The 20,233-nt window shown below is 54.6% G+C and overlaps 1 protein-coding gene across 4 annotated transcripts in view; it reads right to left on the reverse strand.

Annotated features, from left to right (window-relative positions):
- Positions 1–402: 402 nt before the first annotated feature.
- Positions 403–20,233, reverse strand: part of AXIN2 (axin 2) — a 32,769-nt gene continuing 12,938 nt past the window's right edge. For all 4 annotated transcript variants that reach the window (XM_058702923.1, XM_058702922.1, XM_058702924.1 and 1 more), the window contains exons 4-11: positions 11,769–11,871; positions 9,178–9,318; positions 8,450–8,958; positions 8,045–8,236; positions 7,501–7,734; positions 6,859–6,954; positions 5,485–5,652; positions 403–1,977 (exon numbers count right to left, since the gene is read on the reverse strand). In XM_058702923.1, coding sequence (XP_058558906.1) covers positions 1,851–1,977; positions 5,485–5,652; positions 6,859–6,954; positions 7,501–7,734; positions 8,045–8,236; positions 8,450–8,958; positions 9,178–9,318; positions 11,769–11,871 — 1,570 coding nt within the window. In that variant the 3' untranslated portion in view covers positions 403–1,850. The remainder of the gene's footprint in view (positions 1,978–5,484; positions 5,653–6,858; positions 6,955–7,500; positions 7,735–8,044; positions 8,237–8,449; positions 8,959–9,177; positions 9,319–11,768; positions 11,872–20,233) is intronic.

Raw genomic sequence — 20,233 nt, forward strand, 5'->3', positions numbered from 1 at the left:
ACAGCCACGGAGCGGGTGCCTGGATAGCCCCGAGCTCAAGGGTCATTCGTCCCGCTAGACATTCCAGATCCACGCACCATTTCCTGGAAACGCAAGGGTTCCTGGGAGAAGGCCATCTCAGCTCCGTATCTCCGGTCCCCGCCTGGCCGGATCAGAGGAAGAGGCAGCACTGGAAATGGAGAAGTTGTCTACGGCCTGCTCCGGGACAAGAAAATCCTCAGCCAGTAACCAGGTGATTTTTTTGAAGCACTGGTTTTTCAAAACCCCCAGGTGGGGTGAGAAGACGTGGGGGACAGTCAGAGCTGGGCTCAAGCAAGACGGGACATCAAGGGCAGCTGCTCACACTCGGAAGGGTGCCTCTGCCCTGCTCCCACCCCCGCGGATGCAAAGACGAGGCCCACGTTTTGAAAAATATAAAATTTTAATAAAGGCTACATCTCTTAATTGCAATAATTATTGTACCAAGTAGATTTCCTTAAATGAACTCTTTATAGTGCATAATTTACAGTATAAGTAGAACAAAATGCCATGGCGAAAGTCGTTGAGTACAAGACTTGTAATAAAAAGGCGTAAAATATATTTATACATAAACCCCTTTCAAAAAACAAGGGAAAGCTTGAGCCCTCAATATAGGGCGACGCACGGAGCAGGACCCCGTGCAGGTACAGGTACTGTACTGATTTAAAGTCAAGCACTAGAGATAGTGGATTAATACTCTCTTGTCATACAATATATACAGACATATAGTACAAGGAACAATGGCAAACAGAATGTACAGATGAACTTCACACAAAAACCCGAACGTCAAAATGAAGGTGTCTGGAGGAAAGGGTGCTGCTAGGTCTTGCCACAACTGTCCGCTTCTTTGCAGGGCAAGGGGGGGGGGGGGGTGGGTGGGCCGGGGTGGTTTCCAGGACGGCGGTGGTCCAAAGACTAATTAAAACAAACAAAAAAACCCACAAAACCCAAAAAACCTCCCCCTCCCCCAAACTCCAAGGAGTCGTTATCTCAATAAAAGCACAAGTTGAACTCCAAGGTTCTAGCAAGCCTCCGCCACGGGGCGCCGGACCTTGGTGGGGTTAGAAAAGTTACTGAGTAAATCTGGGGTCCCAAAAGGGAGGCTTCCCACCCTGCACCCCACAATGGATCCCCATCCAATGTGATGACACTACATGGCAGTGACGTTGCCACATAAATCAGGGCCTTTACGACAAAATAGAGCAGCACAGAAAGAAAAAAATGCACCAATTTCTGCGTGTGTCAATGGTAGGGCACCATTTGTAAAAGTCTATCTTCGCTTGGAGAAGGGCAGGGCAAAGCATAAGAAATCCTCTTTTAATGAAGAAATCATTCATGCAGTCCTAGCTCAACCCCTAAGTTTGGATAGGGCAATTAAAACCTCCTCTCTCCCCCTTCTGTGTTTAAAGCAGCATATCCATAAACTGGGGACAGGGGGAATCAATTGTTCAATAAATAGCAGTAAGGGTTCCTGTTCAGGTAAGCTATACACAGTTTCTCTTAGTTTATGGATTTCAGATCCCTAGGCAGTCATATATTATGTATGGCAGTCTCTCAAATACAGTCAGTATCTTCAATAGCCAAGAGTGGTCATGTTTTTAATAAATAGTTCAGGCTTTTCTTATCTCAGTACCCAGCTCGTGAATAATGAAAACCAACCTCCCCCTCCCCCCACCCTCCTCCCCAAGTGGCCAGTGGCCAATTCTCCCCTAGACTTCGTCTTCTTCATTGGTTTAGTTTTCCTTCAAAAGGTCTTGTCGCGGTCCGTCACGGCCAAGGCCGGGGGCGTGGGTGTCGGCCCCCACAGTCCGCCAGAGCCCGACCCCAAGGGCTCAATCGATCCTCTCCACCTTCCCCAGAATCCTGCCTTCGTACATGGGGAGCACGGCCTCATCGTCCCAGATCTCCTCAAACACGGCTCCGCAGGCAAACTCGTCGCTTGCTTTTTTGAAGTAATACCTTAAAAGGAAAACCCAAAACGCGTCTTGGTAAGACTGCATTTTCTGCTTTGTTTAAAAGACAGGTTACGTCAACACCGAGACGACAAAGGGGTCCTGAGGGTTCTGCTGCAGCTGGCGTGCATGTAAACCTCGGCCCGCATCCGACTGACGACGGCCACCGGGGCGTCACGGGAGGCCACCCCGGGAGCAGCGGGCCGGGCGGCCAACCGCCTGCGGACAGCTCCGAGGCTGCGGTCTTCGGCCCGGCACGCACACCAGGGCAAGCGCACGTTGCGGGCAGAGCTGTCTGCTTTCTCCCTTTTTACCAAGGGGGGCATGGGGAGGGCAAAACTTGCCTGGTGCATCTGAAGTAGCAGCTGAGACGGGCCCCTCAGAGAGGCCCCAGCCCCAGCCCCCCCGCAACTGCAGAAGTCCGGAGAAGGCAGAGACCCCAGCCTCCGCTGCCCACAGGCCCCGCTCTCCTGGCCCGACCCTGGCTCAGCCATGGGGCAGGCTGCTCTCCTCAGTGGCCCCTGCGGGAGGCTGGCCAGCCCCACCTTGCTTCCCAGGGCTGCAGACTGGCCCCGGCCCCGCTGCTCTCCCCTCTTCGCCCCGTTTCCCTCCCACCCCTCCGGGGTCAAACACTAAAGACCCTTCTATTATGCCCGTTGATTAAAGGTTCCTTTTATCCCACCCCAGACTCCTTTCTTCTAAGGCTGTTTAATTGTGTGGACGCAAATGACCGGCCTCTCTCAGGAGAGCCACATTCAGAAACGACGGCTTGTCCTCCAGGCGGGCTCACCCCCAAGCCCCTTCCTTCCCCGGTCCCCTTCCAGGGAGACCCCCTCAGGCGGATTAAACTCGCCCCTGCAAGCCGGCACCTCCAGCCAATAAAGGCCACTCACGGAGGGAGGGTCACGATCCTCTGGGGGTTGGGCGGGGGGTGGCCGGCTCTCTAAAAAATGCAATTGTGTCTCAGGGTTACAGTTGGTTTTTGTTTCTGTCTTTTCATTAAAAAAAAAAAAAAAAAAAAAAAAAAGAAGAATTCCCCTTGGTTAGAGCTAAACTTCTTTCCTCTTTAATGAAGGCAAGCCAAATACTTTCATAGGAGATAAGGCTGAATAAAGTGAACCAGCTGGGTTTAGTCAAGGTTCCTGGTTTTTAGCCCTCGCAGCTGGGCCACAGCACCGGGGTGAACGGCACGGCCCGGACGGGTCAGTGGGGAGAGCGCTTCCTATCGAGGGGATCGGAACACTCGGGGGGCTGGAGAGGAGATGGGGGGGAGGGGCACTGTGCACAGGAGATGCCAGAGGGGGGTGGGGGGGAGGCCACCTTTCCCACAAGGGTCTCCCGTTCTGACGTCCCCCTCCATTGGGCCCCACGGCCCCCCAGCTCTGACCCCCCGGGTCTACCGAGTTGGGCCCTCTCTGAGCACCTCTGAGCAAACACACAGTGACCTTTCACAGAAATACAACCTCTTCCAGAGAGGAGACAGGCCGCGTTCCCTCGGCCCCAGCCCCAAGACTTCAAACACACTGCGCTGCCCTCATTTTCTCCAAGAAACGGGCTTTTCCACTGCAACATGCTTTCTGTGGCAAACTTTGCTTTCTTCTGACATCTGGCACCGATAGCGTCTGGCACGTCTGGAGAGACTGTTCTCCTTTTGAACCCCTGCCATGTTGAGATGACTCAATGCAGCCCAGGTCCCCCACTCCCGTGGCCCCATCCCCGCTGGGCTTTTTTATTGGGGGGGGGGGTGTTGCTGAGGGGGAGCCCCACCCCTGCCGGGCAGGCCAGGCATGACACCCTGTGCCCCCACGAGCCAGGAGAGCAAGTACAGAGAGATAAGGCGGCTGGGAAGGGCCTGGCCACAGCCTGATCCAATCAGTAAAGAATTCGAGAGTCAACCATTTGTGCAAGTCTTTGTGCATTAAAGGGGAGGCCGAGGCTTCAAAGCCAAGCTTATTAAGTGTGCCTTAGAAAAAAAAAAAAAAAAAAAAAAATCAGAGCCAGATGTGGCCGGAGTGGCTGAGCGCGGACCCTCCCCTGCAGCCTCAGCTCGGCGCTCCGTGGCCCTTTTTCCCCTGAAGGTCACCTGCAGCTCCACTCAAAGTCCAGCCGAGTCAAAGCTGAGATCAAAATGAATCCCTGGAGGGGCACACTTGTGTAATTAGTTTCACCTTGTGTCTGTTCAAGATAAAAAAGAAAGAAGACGACGACGACGAAGGAGCGGAAGCAGCCAGGCCCGTGCCTCAATCCCTCTGCAACATTTGCAGCACTGTCTCTGCCCCGCCGTAAAATGGAAAGATCTAAGCCCAGCTCCACACCCTGCTTCTCGGTCACTTACAGGGTCCTGGCCTCAGAGCCCTATCCTTTCCCTGCAAAAGGAAAGCACTGTGGGCCCCTGCCCCAGTCAGCTCCTAGGCAGAGTGCCTGGGAGAGATACGCAAGGCCCGCTCTGGCAGGGACAAGGTCTCGGGGTCCTGGAGGTGGACTCCGGGAGCCAGCGCCCACCCGGCAGGTTGCTAAGTGCTATTCGGGTTCTCCGTTCCCATCCTGGGCTGGCGGCGGGAATGGGCGGGCACCTTCCGAGCACGAATTGTGCTCCTCCCGAAGCTGTGTGCGCCCGGGCACCTCACCTGCCTCCCCCTTGCCCTGGTCCTGCACATGGCACCCCAGACACAGCTGTAGCAGAACCCACACGTTCCCTTGGGATGAAGGCCATGTGAGGGGCGGCTAGGCCTCCGGGCAAACGGGGGTGGAGTCATCACCCACCCCAAGTTAAGGGGAAAGTCACCAAGAAAATGGTCCCTGCTCTTGGATCCTCTCGGGGGCCGTAGGAGGCCAGGTGAGCATCTCCGCTGAGCAGGCAGGGAAAGGAAGCCTGGGTTGGGGGGGGGGGGGGGGGGGGCAGGTTCCCTTGCCAAGGCCCCAGCAGAAAGAGTAGCCAGCCCTGTCTGCCTGGTGCCCACCCATGGGTCCTGCCCCTTCTCTGATGAGCATTCCTGCTTCACATGGCCCGTTCACCACAGGAAGTAGTTCTTCAGGCAGAAAGGCTGAGTAAGGAGAATGCTGTCTAGATTCCTAGGCGATGGTCCCTGCCCTTCCCCAAGCCTTCAGCGTGAACAGTCTCTCCTAGACCCAAGCCTCCCTCACTGGTCGGTCCGTCTGTCTCTCCCCGACACACACCCCTCCTCTCCCTTGCAGGTAGGGCGTCCACAAGATGGCCCAAGCCCAGCTCTCCTGGCAAAGCCCCTTTTCTCCTCAGAGTCTCATTCACCTGGTAGAAAAAGCCCGTCCCGGTCCCCACAGAGCCCTCCCAGAGGCCTCCCTGCTGCTGTGTTATTTCTGTCAGTGGTGAGGGGAGAGAGGAAATGAGAAGGAACCAAGCACCAGGCAGCCCAATGGCCTCCCGAAGCGCCTGCCTCCTGGCCCCTCCCGGGTCCGGCCGGGCCAGGGAAGCGACTCTGGCTCTCGGTTCTGAGCAAACAAACTCTGGAGCGGCAAGAAGCCGCAGGGCCCTTACCTATAATTTCCCTTTTTGCTGAGCTGCTCTTTAAAGTGGCCCAGGGTCAAGCTCTGAGCCTTCAGCATCCTCCTGTATGGAATTTCTTCTCCACAGAAAAAGTATGTGACGACCAGCTCGCTGGCCTGGAGCGCGTGCACCGCCGCCAGCTTCTTTGGCTCTTTGTGACTGAAAAATAGGATGGAACGCAACGAGTTCAGCATCTGAAGGCAGCAAGTGCTCCCAGCACACACACAGGCTCTCAAACAGTCTGCAGAGATGAAGTGGGGCTGTAGCTAGAAGCTCAAAGGGGGCTTGGGTGTGGGGGGCCCCTGGACCACAGAGGCAGCCACCTCTGGGAGCACACAGCCCACCTCCGGGTCACCCGCATGGCGCACACAGGAAGGGAGAGTTTCCTTTTGGTTGTAGACACTGCTGTTGTTTCCCTCGCTAGCTCCAAAAGGGAGGGGGGGTGGGGACAGAACAGTCTCCTTCAGGATGGCACACACGGGGTGCCAGCCAATGAAGACGGGAGGGCAAGCGACCACAGAGCCATGGGGATGCTGTAGAGACCAGAGCATCTCCTGGGATGGCATGGACGCCAGAGCCCCCTGGGAAGGCAAGCCCAGGCATTGTGACCTCCCTCGTTTATTCGGAGTTTGTAGGGTGGCATTAACAAGGAAAAAGACAGCTGGTACCCTTAAGGTCGACCAATGAAAACAAAAGGGTCCAGGGCGGTGGCTTATTCAGGACCTCAAACGTTGCTCATCGCTCAAGAGGAACAAGTTAAGCCAAGAAACCTCGAATCACTGGGCCCATCTCACACCCCTGCAGATTTCTTTCTAACTGCACCAGCCTGTAAAGGAACCAAGCTTCTCAGTCCACTTTGCAACAGTGTAAATTGACGACAAGGATCGTGGCCCGACTGGGGAAAGCAACCAACAGAGCAAACAAAGCAAAACAACAAAGACTGTCCTCTCTCCATCTCTGCAATGGCGGAGACTCCTCTTCCTGCTCAAAGTTTCCAACTTGCTAACTTCAAGCTGAACGAAGGCAACTTTTCCATCCAGGTCTGGGGACCCCTTTTATCCACCTGCTAACGGCGTCACGTCTCAGCTCTTTGATGGCGGCGTGCCCAGGAGCCCTGAGCCACCCCCCTCTTCGGGAAACAACACCTGTGTACGAGCCACGGTGCGTTTCCCGGTAAAGGCCGAGTTTCCGAGATCCTGGTTTACGGCCACCTCTGCATCTGCTGGTCCTCGTTGCTAATGTTAAAATCGAGGTGATTTTAACCTACTAGAAAAAATTTCCAAAAAATCCCAACGCCAGAGAGTTGATGCCCTGAAACGTAAACCACGAGGCGGATCCCAGGAAGGTCGGGGTAAAGACACTCACTCTTCTGAAGCCAGGCTTGGGTTAGAGGAGGGCGTGGCTCCCGCCTGACCAACGGCCGAGTGGTTCCTGTCCCTCTGCTGACTGGCCGCACAGCACCTGAGGGCACACAGCCAGAGCGGAGGATTGAGAGAGAAGCCTGCTGTCCCCTGGCAAAGGGGGAGCAGACAGAAAAGGAGTGCCCTGTAGGCCCTAAAGAGACACAGAGCCAACTTCCATCCCAATGGGGCACAGCCATCCTATCCTAGGTTCCCTGGGAGCCTGGGACTGGACACTGCCGGCCCAGGCAAAGGGCTGAGCTCTAAGTTCGCCACCAGTCACGGCTTCTTACGTGTTCATCTAACCGGCTTCACGTGATCAGGGCGGCTGTAGGGAACGGGATTTGTAAGGAATTACTGAAATTCATTCTCCTGCAAGGCCTGACTTGCCTAACAAACAGATCCTTTACCGGCTGGCTCTTTGGAACAAACAGAACTAAGAGGAACAATTTCTAGCGGGTGGGAAGGGGACTCGTTATATGGCCAGAAGCCTCCCGTCCTCCCTGAGGAGCGACGGAGACCCAGGTAGAGAGGGCAAGAGGCCCTTTTTTGAGAGGCCAGGTCCCAGCCTCTGCCTTCACTTCACCTCTGTGCTGCTTGCACTCACCGCTGCTTGGGGGGCTTGGACACCTCGGCCAGCCTGCGGCAGGCTTCCTCTAGCTGCGCCAGCGTGTTGGGTGGGGTCAGGGGAGGCATCGCGGGGTCCTGGGTGAACGGATGAGCTCGGGGGGCAGCGCGGGGGTGCCCGTTACTGCCCCCCAGCAGGTGGTGCCGGCCGGCTCGCTCGGCGGGGGACGCGCGGGCGCACTCTAAGGGGTAGGCCCTTTTTGTGCTCTGGGCACTGAACAAGGAAGGAGAGAGAAAGCAGAAGGAAAGAAACTGAGTTAGAGAAACTGGAAAATATGACTTCAATAGAAACTTCTCTATCCTGCCCTCAAAGAGAGGAGAGAAAAAAAAACCCCTACCATAACACGCACAGGGGGTGTTGCCAAAACATGGCATTTTTGTGGTCTGCTCAGTCCAACGTTTAATATTAAGGCGGCAGGAGCAAACAGTCATATTTGTTTTCGGCCCACTGCAAAATTAGCCATCCCCACGATACCTCTGTGGTGACTGCCCGTGACCCCCGCCGCCGCCGCCGCAGTGTTTACCTATGGGGCTTGGGCTTGCTCTGCCGCTCACTCTCCAGCATCCACTGCCAGACATCCTGCGACCTGTCTCCTTCCTCCCCGGGCAGCTGCAGGGCCCCGGGTCCGCCTGGGGTGCCTCCTTCCCTGGCTGGCAGGGCCGGGCCCGGCTCCACGCTTTTCCCGGTCCGTCTGGGCGGGGTACCACCTCTGCTGCTGCGGAGAACCAAGAACCACACCCATCCCAGGGGCCCCGTTACACCTCTGGGACCCCTGGAACCGGTGGGTTCAGCGGGTTGGGGGGGGGGGGGACGGCAGGGGGGACACCAAAGACCCCGCCCCCCGCGCCTCCCTCCCGGAAGCCAAGTGCCCGTGACCTCTGACCCCCACCGGGAAGCTCCAGAATCGCCAGTCTGCGCTCACACTTACCCGAACTGCTCGGCCGGCACGGGCTCCAGAGCCCTGGGGTGGCTCTTGCATTTCGAGCAGCAGTAATACTCGGAGCCCCCCGGGCAGAAGCAGCGCACCCTCTGTGCGGCCTCCGCCTCGATCTCCTCCTTGGTCTTGGGGAGGGCGTGGTGGTGGATGTAGTGGTGGTGGACGTGCTTCGTCGTCTGCTTGGTCACGAAGCCCTTGGCTCCCAGGAGGGGGCAACCGGCCTGCGAGGCGGCCACGGGGGGCAACTTGCCCCCGGGCGGGAGGAGGGGGTGGTGCTGCTGGTGGTGGTGGTGGTGGTCGGGGGAACGGGAGCGGGGGCTGTAGCGGCCCACGCCCGGCGACTGGCAGCCGGGGGTCTTGAGGACCCTGGACAGGTGGTCGTCCAGAATGGTCTGCGGGTCCTCCTCGTAGCTGCCGGAGGGCAGGAGGGAGAGGGGGTGCGGGGTGGGGCCCCCCTCCCTGGAGCTCAGCGCTAGCTCAGAGGCCTCCTTCTCTTCATCCTGGAGGGAAAGGCAGCACAGGGGTGGGGCGGGGGGTAAGCGGACAAGCAAGCAGCAGGGAACGGCCAAGTCTCCAGTGGGCGGGGGGAGGGGCGGGGCCGCGGCCGCGCAGGGTCAGGGGGAGGGGCGGGGCCACGGCACAGAGGTGGGGCCGCAGCAAAGGCACCTGCCAGCCAGCCCTAGGGTGGGGGCGGGGAGAGGGACAGGGCCCAGCACTACCTCTCGGATCTGCTGCAGGCGCTCCTCCAGGCTGTGCCGGCTCTCCAGCTCCAGTTTCAGCTTCTCCAGCCTGGAGATGAGCTCGGCCGCAAAGGTGGCGGGCTCCACGGGGGTCATCTCCTTGGGCAGGCGGTGGGTTCTCTACGGGGCGCGGGGAGGGGAGACACGATGCACGTTCAGGAGGGCCGGCCCGCGGCGCCCGCCGGAGCTTCCCGGGCGCGGTGGCCACGGCCACGGCCGCACGGGCGGGCGGAGAGCGGCAGGCGCGGCGCCCCGGCTGCTCCAGAGCTTTATGCGCCGGCGCCGCGACCTCATGGAGAGCCATGGTCCCCACCAGCGTTTGCCTTGGGCAGGAGCAGTTGGTCGCACTCCGAGAGGCCCCGCTTGTTCTCTCTGTAGTACAACCAGCCCATCAGTAGCTACTCTGAAGTAGAAAATCTTCAAAGACTGTTGTCAAACATCAAAAAAAAAAAAAAAAAAAAAAAAAAAAAGGCAGCCCTCTGAGGTGGGGAGGGGAGAGGGACAACTCAAGGAATAAAAAGTAGAGTCTAAACAGAAAGGGAGCTGGAAATTAAAAAAATAATAATAATAATAAGATTGGAAGGGAGGTGGGGGTGGGGGAGGGAGAAAAGGGGGGAAAAAAGGGAGTCACACGGCCGGATCAGAAGAAGTGGTAATTTATTTCCTGGCCGCACACTGTGCACCTTTGAGGTGGTGTTGTCTCAACACTGTCCTAGATCTCCCTGGTTCTCTCCACCCCTCCTCCCCGTCTCTTTGTACAGAAAATGAAGAAAGATGCTGCGGGCTAGTAGCAGAACACTGCTGAGCTTGGCTGCCTGAAGCTGATCTATCAAGGGAAAAGGGAACATCTCCAAATCAAGTACAGAATATAAAAAGGCATCGAGGATGCCTGCCAAGAGCAGCAAACAGAGAACTCCCACCGCCCGGCTCTCTGTCCTCCTGTCCTCCCGCCACCCCCTCCCCTGGCTTGTCTGCCTCCCTCTTTCTCACTCCCCTCTTGCTCTGCCCTTTGCTTTAGGGTAGGTGGGGGCATCGGAGAGCCAACCTGTGAAAGCCGGCTTTTCCCTGCAGAGAGCAGGCCTCACCACCGGGACCGGCAACCACTTAGCCACAGAACGGAGTGGGGGAAAGAGAAGGCCCCCCGACCCCAACCCCCACCCCCACCCCCTGTAGGAGCCGGCCCTTCTCATGTAGGCTGGCTCCGCGCAGCCCCGATCAAAGCGCTGCCTTGTGGAGAAAGTCGATTTGCACACCCCAGGACCAAATCATCTAATTTACAAGCTTGGGCCACAGAACTTTTCTTTATTAACACACGTTCGCCCCCTGCATCCCCCAACGCCCAGCCGAAAAAATCTGTATCATCAATACTGTTGTGTTTGGGGGGTAATATTACTGAGGAGGGGAGGGGGATGCTGAAGGTCCCCAGAAAAGCATCCTAACAGGCCAATTTTAGGACAAAGTCTGCCCCGTGGGAGGGGCTTTTGGAGAGGAGTTGCTCTAGCAACCAACACCCCATGCACTAATGCAATGTGGGATTAGCAATGCGACGTGTTAATTTTCTGAATGCAACCTAACTGATGAACCAACTGAATTCTTGGAAGCCGGCAGAAAGGATTCACAGACAGAGATGCCGCTCAAAGGCGGGCACTCTCTTCCCCTGCCCAGGGAGCAGTTTTCTTGCAGTCTGGGTCTCAGCAGATTGCATGAGGCTTCTGAGGCTTTGCGGAGTATAGGGGGCCACATGCTGGCTGCCCTCCGCGACGTGGAAACAGATGGGGGAGAGGCCAGGAAAGCATCTTCACACTTTGGTGGCCTCTCACATCAGTCACAGGGAGAAACTGTTTTATGAGATCCTTGCTTCCAAACACTTCACTCGTTCTGCATTCATTAGGTGCAGATCCAACTGCAGGTACTAAACCAAGTTCTGGGGTTGGGAACAGACAGGACAGAACAGCTGCCCTCCAGGGCTTGGGAAGTCAACAGGAGAAATGGCCAAGTACATAGACGAATGGAGGACCGAAACGATCGCGCTGTACCGTCAACACGAGGAGAATGTCTCAGGGACAGGATTTTCCTTCTGCAGGAGGCAGAGATTTCTCTAGTCTCCTCATTCACGGATTCAGTCAATATGTCTCAGTCAACACCTGTTACGTGCCAGGCGCTGTTCTAGTCTCTGTGGACAGGGCATTCAACATCACAGACACAACTCCCTACCCTCAGGGGACTTCCATTCTAGCGGGAACCCGATGAGAAGCATGGACTAACTCCTACCATTTCTTCGTTTCTGGAAAAGCACTGGTATGGTTTTCTCATGGAAAATTTTCTTTCTTGAATTGAGAAAACGTAGAAGTTCAAGTAGGTCATCATGAGCTCTACTCTGCTCAGCATCACACCTCAAGGAAGCATGTAACACCTCTTGCCTGGCTCCTCCCTTCCCCTTCCCCTAGTGGACCCCCCCCAGACCCTGCTCCTCCTCTTACCCTAGACCTCCCTCCTTCCACCTCCCATCCCTTTTCTTCAAGACTCAACATGGCTGAAAACATCTGCCTTCCCCACTAGACTGTACTCACCGGGAAATGAGGTAGAGACACTTGGCCATTGGCCTTCACACTGCGATGCATTTCTCTCTGGAGCTGTTTCTTACTCCCCACACGATAAGGAGGGATTCCATCTCTAACGGAAGAGAAAAGACAGAAGCCACAGGCTCACGAGGATGCTTTCAGGATGTGGGCTGATTCACAAGCCATTCTGAGATCCCACCGGAGGTCAGAGCCACCCGCCTCCATGCAAGTGTAACACCGTCCTGGGCGCCATGGCTGTTCCCAAGGTTGGATTGAAAGATCAATCCAAGGGGCGCCTGGGTGGCTCAGTCGGTTAAGCGTCCGACTTCAGCTCAGGTCACGATCTCGCGGTCCGTGAGTTCAAGCCCCGCGTCGGGCTCTGGGCTGATGGCTCAGAGCCTGGAGCCTGCTTCCGATTCTGTGTCTCCCGCTCTCTCTGCCCCTCCCCCGTTCATGCTCTGTCTCAAAAATAAATAAACGTTAAAAAAAATTAAAAAAAAAAAAAAAAGAAAGAAAGATCAATCCAAGATCAAACTGCCAAACTCCCTCTCAGGTTCAGGATCGTTGGCTTGGAAAGAGCTTAGTAAAGCTCATCTCTCAAGCTCTGCCTTAGAACGGATTACATTCCAGCCAGCCCAAAGTAAAGGCTCCCCTATTTTATTTTACAGGCGTCCCAAGTAGGAGAATCTAAGGCCCCTTTGGTCCTCCCAACCGTCTGTCGTACTGCCCCAAATCAGGAAACCAGGGCCTTATGGAGCCCACCAGGGCAAAATATTGTAAGAAGAGGGACCACGCCCGCAGAAGACTGAGCCAGGCATTAATGAAGGTGTGTGTAATTCTCCAACAGTCAAGCTCCCGACTGTTTCCAAATTTCTTCCTTTTATAAATCACCACAAGAGGGGCGCCTGGGTGGCTCAGTCGGTTAAGCGTCCGACTTCAGCTCAGGTCATGATCTCACGGTCTATGAGTTCAAGCCCCGCATCGGGCTCTGTGCTGACAGCTCAGAGCCTGGAGCCTGTTTTGGATTCTGTGTCTCTCTCTCTCTCTGACCCTCCCCCGTTCATGCTCTGTCTCTCTCTGTCTCAAAAATAAATAAATGTTAAAAAAATTAAAAAAAAAAAAAAATCACCACAAGAATATCTTTGGGCTCCTTCCTTCCCTCAGCTCCAAACCCTCCCACCCCCAAACTAAGGAAGTGCCAAGGACACACGATTAATGTGGGCATAAAGAGAAAGCCCCTACTATGTGGCATTCTGTGCAATTCGTTCAAATGTTTGAGTACCTGCTATGTGTCAGACCTTGTTCCAGGCACTGGGTGAGACAGCAGTGAAGGAAGGGGACAAAAATGCAGACAATTGCCCTCACAAGGCTTAAGGTCTAATGGGTGGCAGGCAAGAAGCAAAAATACAAAGTCTACAGCAGGTTAGAAAGTGGTAAGCACTAGGACAAAATACAGGGCAGCAGATGGGAAGAAAGGATGCGGTGGGGGGTGAGGGGGAGTTCCGATGGAGTTCTCGCAGTGAGGGTGACCTTTGAGCAAAGACCTGAAGGCAGGATGAGCCCCTATGTCCTTCATCTTTTATTTATTTTTTTTTTTTTTAATTTTTTTTTTTTCAACGTTTTTTATTTATTTTTGGGACAGAGAGAGACAGAGCATGAACGGGGGAGGGGCAGAGAGAGAGGGAGACACAGAATCGGAAACAGGCTCCAGGCTCCGAGCCATCAGCCCAGAGCCTGACGCGGGGCTCGAACTCACGGACCGCGAGATCGTGACCTGGCTGAAGTCGGAAGCTTAACCGACTGCGCCACCCAGGCGCCCCGTCCTTCATCTTTTAAAGCAAGTGGACTTAAGAAAAGCCTCCACCCCGGCTATTCGGCACTAAAACATGACTTGGCACTCGTAGGATTTCTTTTAAAAAGAACTTTGAGCTCGAAAGTCGTCAAACGCTCAAGGTGTGACTATTTTCCCATTGCCGTCCCTTCTGGAGGCCACTTATTTACAAAAGCACCAGGGTTCCAACACTCCCATACTGAATCATACTTGGAGGCTGTAAACACCGAGATTAGGTAGTTGGTTATTTCCCTTTTCCCGGTGTTTTGTTCATCACAGGGTGGAAGGAAGAAAAACATCTGGGCTCATCAGCAGTGGGTGAAAGTCAGCAATGCCTAAAAATACCCGGGAGCACACGGGGGCAACTGGTTGACCTCTAGCTCCTCATGTGTGATGCCCTAAAATTCCAAGTGGCTGAAATTTCCAGAAGTCTGTTGACCTAGGCCAGATCACAGGGCCACCGCGGGGATGATACAGATCGACCATGGTAGGTCAATACATCAATGAGGTATGTCAGCCCAACTCTGGCTAGGAATTAGCACGTGAAGGAGCCTTGTACTGAGGACACAAGGGGAGAAACAGGATTAATCTAAAGCAAGGACATACACACAGGGTGAGCCCCGTCCCAGAGAAAGGCCAAGAGGGCCAGAGACAGCATGCCAGTTGACCAGCGCAGGTTGAGAGTCCCAGACATCTTCTCACTCACTTGACCAGGCCCTGGAAGGCCAGGCAGGATAAAGGGTTCTAGGTTCAGAAACTTACTGAACCACCTGGAATGTATTCACCGGAACTCCATGTTTTCACTATGGGATCACCTCCAAGACGGGAGAAAACTGGGTGCTCACGAGCTGAGCTTGACCAGCTGTTACTGGCTCGGCCAGTAACCAGATTCTACACCAGGGGTCTGACTCTAACTCGAGGCTGCCAGCCCCCACGTACCGGTTCCCACTGTAGGTCAGACACACGTGACGTATAATCCGGCTTTCTTCTCACAAAATCCCAAACTCACCAAGTTTTAAGATGGTCAGGGACTCTCTGCAGCTCTCCTAGAGTCAGTCAGTAGCAGTTAGACCCAGGGTACAAATCTGAGCCACTGCTGGGCCCCAGAACAGGTGTCCTTAACTCAGCAACCCACCCTCCCGCCCCACCTGGAGGTGCCAAGCTTCCTGATGGCCCATTCGTTAAGCCCTGTGAAGTCACGTGACATTCTGAAGGGGCGAATGGAAGATCTGGGGAACATTCTGGAACATCCTACCCCACCACTCAGCACTCGCTGGCTATGGGGCATGCCAGGTGGTTCCCAAGGCACAGTGAAGATCCCCTTGTCTCTTACCTAACGTTCCTTGTGGGGTGGGGGTGACCACGGGGGTCCCCTAGATTGGGTCTCACATTGGTATAACCAACTTCTACTGCCCCAGGGCTGCAAGACAAGGTCCCTGCCTTTCTCTCCTGACCAGCAACTCCTCTGGGGACTTAATAAGGATAGATGGCCTCTGCCCCAGGCCTCCTTCCTGACAATGTCGGGGGGAAGGAATCAAGCACCCCCCAGACTTTGCCGTGACACAGGCAAGGCTTCAAGAGTCCTGGAGGAGGTCCCCATCCACCTCCTCCGAGACTCTGTCCTCGGGTGCCGGCTAGTAGCCTCTGCTCTTCCCCTTTCCACACAGATGCAAATTAGTGGGCTCTTTTATACCTCTTTTGCTCCTTCCACACAGGACAGAAGGAAGAAGAGAACTGGAGGAAGTGCGTAGAGCTTCTCTGCGGGGGAAGCAGGTCCCTGGCCCATCGAAGGCAAGAGGAACAAATGATTCCAGCACCCCCACCTCCCAACCAATGCACGCCCCCACCACACCCGGGGCAGATGCCAACAGCGGGACAGGAAACTCGTGACCAGGGCAGACAAGAGACGTCAACTTGTAGAGGCTCAGAGGCGTAACCGGTGCCTTCACGGAAATGGCGCTTTACCTCGCCACCAGCCAAGAGTCCTCTTCCAAAACAGCCGCTCATTCCAGAAGAGGGCCACTCTTCTTTGTGCTCAGGCCCTAAAAGTCTACGATCCATTTCCTGGATGCTCAACGCTGTGAGCTCAAGAGTGTCCGAGTTTTGGTCCCTATACCATCTCCTTTGATTATGAGCCTTTTAGCTAACGAGCCCGCTGCTGGGGCCCAGCTGTTTCTGGGGAGCAGTGGTTTTGAAGTGTGGGCTCCACTTAGCTGCCATTTAAGCCGAGCCAATTAGCTTAGCCTTTTGACTCCGCCGTGCCCCGCCTAACCCAAGTGTCGTCCTCCCGAGGCTTCGCCATATACGACTCACTCGTACACGCGTCCACTCGCATTCCCATTTGGCAACCACTCAGAAGGCAGCCTCTGATGGCAGCCAACATCAAAAGCCTGGTTTGTAAGATAAGATAATATTTGAAGTTCACTCAGATGCTTTCCCTGGTGTCCAAAGCAAACCCATAAATAAGATACAAGGAAATAAAAATAAATAAGGAAAAGAACCTGAGCCACCCCTCCGCACGTAACGCAAGGGAAGCATCTTGCGCTGGTTCGGTGACACCCTGGGTGGAAGCTAATGTCGAGCTGATCCCGACTGTTAGAGAGGGCTGCTCTGCGCAAACAGCCAAGACAGATGCCCTCACGCTGCAGACGAAGCTTCCACGCTTCCGGGCAGCCTCTAACACAGAAGCCGCGCTTAGGCGGCGAAGAACCTGCTGCTGGTGATGTTTTCCGCCTCTGCCCACCCCCACGGGCTGCATCTTCCCAGGCGTGATGCCCTAGAACGGTCCCCACAATCCTCTGTGCCCAACACTCCAAGGACTGGGCTTTAGGACTTCGCTGGCAGTCTGGCAGCTAACTTCCCCCCAAAAAAAAGAAAAAGAAAAGGAAAAGAAAAGAAAAGCAAGCAAGCAAGCTATTTCTTCTGAGAATGCAGGTTTCAGAGTAACAGGCTCATAAAACAGCCTTCTCAGAGGCCTACCATGAAGACCCAATCCCCAGCCATCTTTAACAGGGCTTTCTACTTAGCAGGAAAACAGAAGTCAGCAGTGGGCTGTGGGAGAAGGCAATGATTTCTTTGGAGCCCCCGCCAGCTCTGTACCTGTGGGCCCTGGCGCCCGGTTCCCTGAACAGCCAAGTGCAGGCCGGCCCTGCCCAACTTCTACTCGGCCCTCTTTGCAAAGGCCCCCAGGACTTAATTGGTCCTGTGGCAAATGAGACCATTGCTTCTCGGGCTTGTGTCTAATGAACTCCAACCTTCTGGAGTCTATTGAAGGCCGCCTGTGACCCCCTCTCCCCCTCCCCGGCCGGGTCCCCTCCCCAGCTCCCAGCGGGGCGGCCAGGCCCCACTCCCCAGCCCCCCACAGACCCCCTGGCAGCCAGAGCCGGCCATTGTGACAGGGAGAAACAGCCAGGGTTCTTTTCACGCTTTATGGGGCGCTCCTATTCACTTGTTCAAGGAAATTTCAAAGGGGCCTGCTACCCTCTTATCCCCGCTAAGCTTCCCCAGAAGAACAATGGGCTGAAAGCGGTTCAGTTCAGCTTTTCATCCCCCACACATTTTATTTCTCGCCTGCTCCGTGCTCTCATCTGTGCGAGGCCCACAATTGGCAGAGCTCTGAAGAGGGGTCTAATCCCAGCCCTGGGAATCCCGGGTGACCCGCCCAGCACTGGGCAGATCACACACACCCAGGGCCAGCCGGCCAGAAAGCGGCTCACACAGCCCGGGCCCTCACGCCAAGCCTGAGGAGAGCAGGAGGGCCCAGGGACCCCCAGCGCCTGGCAGCCTGAGACCCTCGGGAACATCCTCCTCCCTCATCCGATGGGCTCTTGATCCGGAGACCTCTCTGTCCCCCACTGTAGGCAGCATGAGGCAAACCGCCCTGGACAAACATCTCCCCAGAGAGAAGGACCCCGCACTGCTGAGCAATTCGCCCCCAGTTGGTATGAACATGCCCAGGGGGGTACAGATGTGACGGCTGCATAGGATAGCCTGCCCACTTGGTTGGGAGAAGATTCAGACAGAGCACCTAACACTCCCGTCAAGAAGATCACACCCGGGCCGCCTGGGTGGCTCAGTCGGTTGAGTGTCCAACTCTTGGTTTCAGCTCAGGTCATGATCTCAAGGTTCATGGGTTTGAGCCCCACATCTGGCTCTGAACTGGCAGCATGGAGCCTCCTTGGGAGTCTCTCTCTCTCTCTCTCTCTCTCTCTCTCTCTCTCTCTGCCCTTCCCCTGCTCACTCATTCTCTCTCTCAAAATAAATAAATAAACTTTAAAAAAAAAAAAAAAAAAGAAGCTCAGACCCAACATGGAGGCCCCAGGTCTCCGAGCCTTCCAGGCACTTTCCCTTGGCCTTGGGGTCCTGGGTCCTCACCACCAATCCCAGACAGCTACACCGCAGGAGGGGTGGACAACACTGAGGTCCTGCCTCTTGGGACCCAGTGCCCCAAAAAGAAAGCTGCTCATCAAGGGCTTGCCCTTTGCTGTCTCTATATCCAAGTGGACTTTCCTGGCCCACACCCAGCCCCTGGCTACCTAGAACAGCCGGCTGGCCAAGGTAACTTCTCTGATCCCAGACGGGGGCTAGTGGGTGTTCCAAGTCCACAAGTGTCTTAGCTGAAGTGGGAAGGGAGAGAACTTTCAAGTCGTCTCTAAATAAAATTGAGAAAGTTCTTCTGGGAAAGCATTAAGGAAGTGGGGGGCAGTGTGCAGGGGAGAAGTTGCACATGTGCTCCCTCCTACCCCTCCTCCAACCCATTACAAAAGAAAGCAGTGTGATTCCCTCATAAATAAAAGAAACGCAAAGTGGCTCAAAGGTCTCATTATCAACTGGTCCTACTAACATCTCGTGCTGGCAATTTACATGCTTGTGGGGAGGGGAGCAGTAGGCAAAGAGCAAGGACCTATGTCTGGTCTGGATTTGAGCTCTGTCTTGCGGGGCCAGCACTGGGCCTTTCTGTCCCATCTGTGAAAGTCACGAGTGACTGCCTGCCTTCCTGCGTGGGTCTTGTGAGGCTCAAACATGTGCGGGGACTACACCACCAAGTTAGCTTACCATGTACCCAGAGTAACACCTCCATCCATGGTGGGGACTGAAATGCAGACAAGGACCAGGAAGCAAGCCAAAAACAGTCTCTAAGAAAACTAAACAGAGGCCTTTACAGTCTTAACTGCATCTGACTTAGGAGATTCACTCAACCCCCTCGTTCAAATCCAACTTACTCTCATTTTACTCAGAAAGTAAGGCCCCCATGCAATCCACAAATAAAAGCTAAAGGGGTAATGTTGCTAGAGGCGAGCACACACACAGGAGCAGCAAAATGACAGCGGGCAGCATGACCGAGAGAAAAAAGAATCAACTGTTTTTTCAAAAAGCCAATATGTGTGTACAGGGGCAGACAGCCTTACCTAACCTTGTCCTCCAGGAGATACTACAGTAGAGCATGAAAACAGATCTTTGTATTAATTATCGGGATCAAGAAATAAATTATGCCTGGGGCGCCTGGGTGGCTCAGTCCCTGACGCAACCGACTTCGGCTCAGGTCACGAGCTCGTGTTTTATGAGTTCGAGCCCCACGTCGGGCTCTGTGCTGACAGCAGCCTGGAGCCTGCTTCTGTCTCCCTCTGTCTCTGCTCCTCCCCTGCTCATGCTCTGTCTCTCTCTCTCTCAAAAATAAACAAACATTTAAAAAAATAATAATTAAAAAAAGAAGTGGGTTATGCCTAATACTATCCAACATAAACCAAAAACGTATTCTTTTAAGAACTGTGGCGATCAAACGATAATTGTTCTCAGGTGCAGAGACGAAAAGAGTTCAGTCAATATGAAAAACTAACTTCAGTGGAACCCCTCATTTCTCTATTTTGGATGGAAGAGGTGTACCCTTATTCTATTTTTACTATTGCCAAAACACTCGTCTTTTATGAAAACGGAACCTTTCCCCTGGTGGATCTCTCTCCCTTGACTAACAGGGGAATCTGAGACAACACAGTGAAAGCCGCTGGGGAAAAATCAATGGCAGAATCCCAAATCCACCAACCTCATCAACTTCTCTTCCAACTGGTTCCATGCCACAGGCCAACAAACAGGACACTGGCCAACGGAAACCAGGTGATTTCAAACAAACTGGAAGAGTAGATGGTCCAGTTTTAGGAAGCTAAAAGGAGAAAACTCTACACATGCCATGATACATGGCTCAGTGGGTTTGCCTTTCAAAACTGGTCCCTTAGCAAAAGAACTTCCTACTGCAAAATACTTGTGGGAAAGCCTTTGAAGACCATTTCTGGAGTGGTAGTTCTCAACTGGAAGTTGGGTGAGCTCTTGGGGGAGTTTTGCCCAATCCCAGGCTCTACCTCTCTTGCTTCTCCTGAATCAGAACCTCAAAGGAGGGCAAGAGATGGGGACACCCAGCTCAACACACACACACACACACACACACACACACACACACACACACACGAGACTCAGAATGGTCGCTCTCTACCCGGAGATCACCACTGCCTGACCTCAAATGACTTACAATGCATATTGTGACCCCCACCTGACGGCCTGCTGACATCATCAGACCTTCCACCCCGAGGACCTGGATTGTGGTTTAGAAAGCAAAGGAACAAACGCTAGGTGGGTGGGGGGCTGGGCGAAA

The sequence above is a fragment of the Neofelis nebulosa genome, chromosome 16 (assembly GCF_028018385.1).
Source record: "Neofelis nebulosa isolate mNeoNeb1 chromosome 16, mNeoNeb1.pri, whole genome shotgun sequence".
Taxonomy (NCBI): Eukaryota; Metazoa; Chordata; class Mammalia; order Carnivora; family Felidae; genus Neofelis; species Neofelis nebulosa.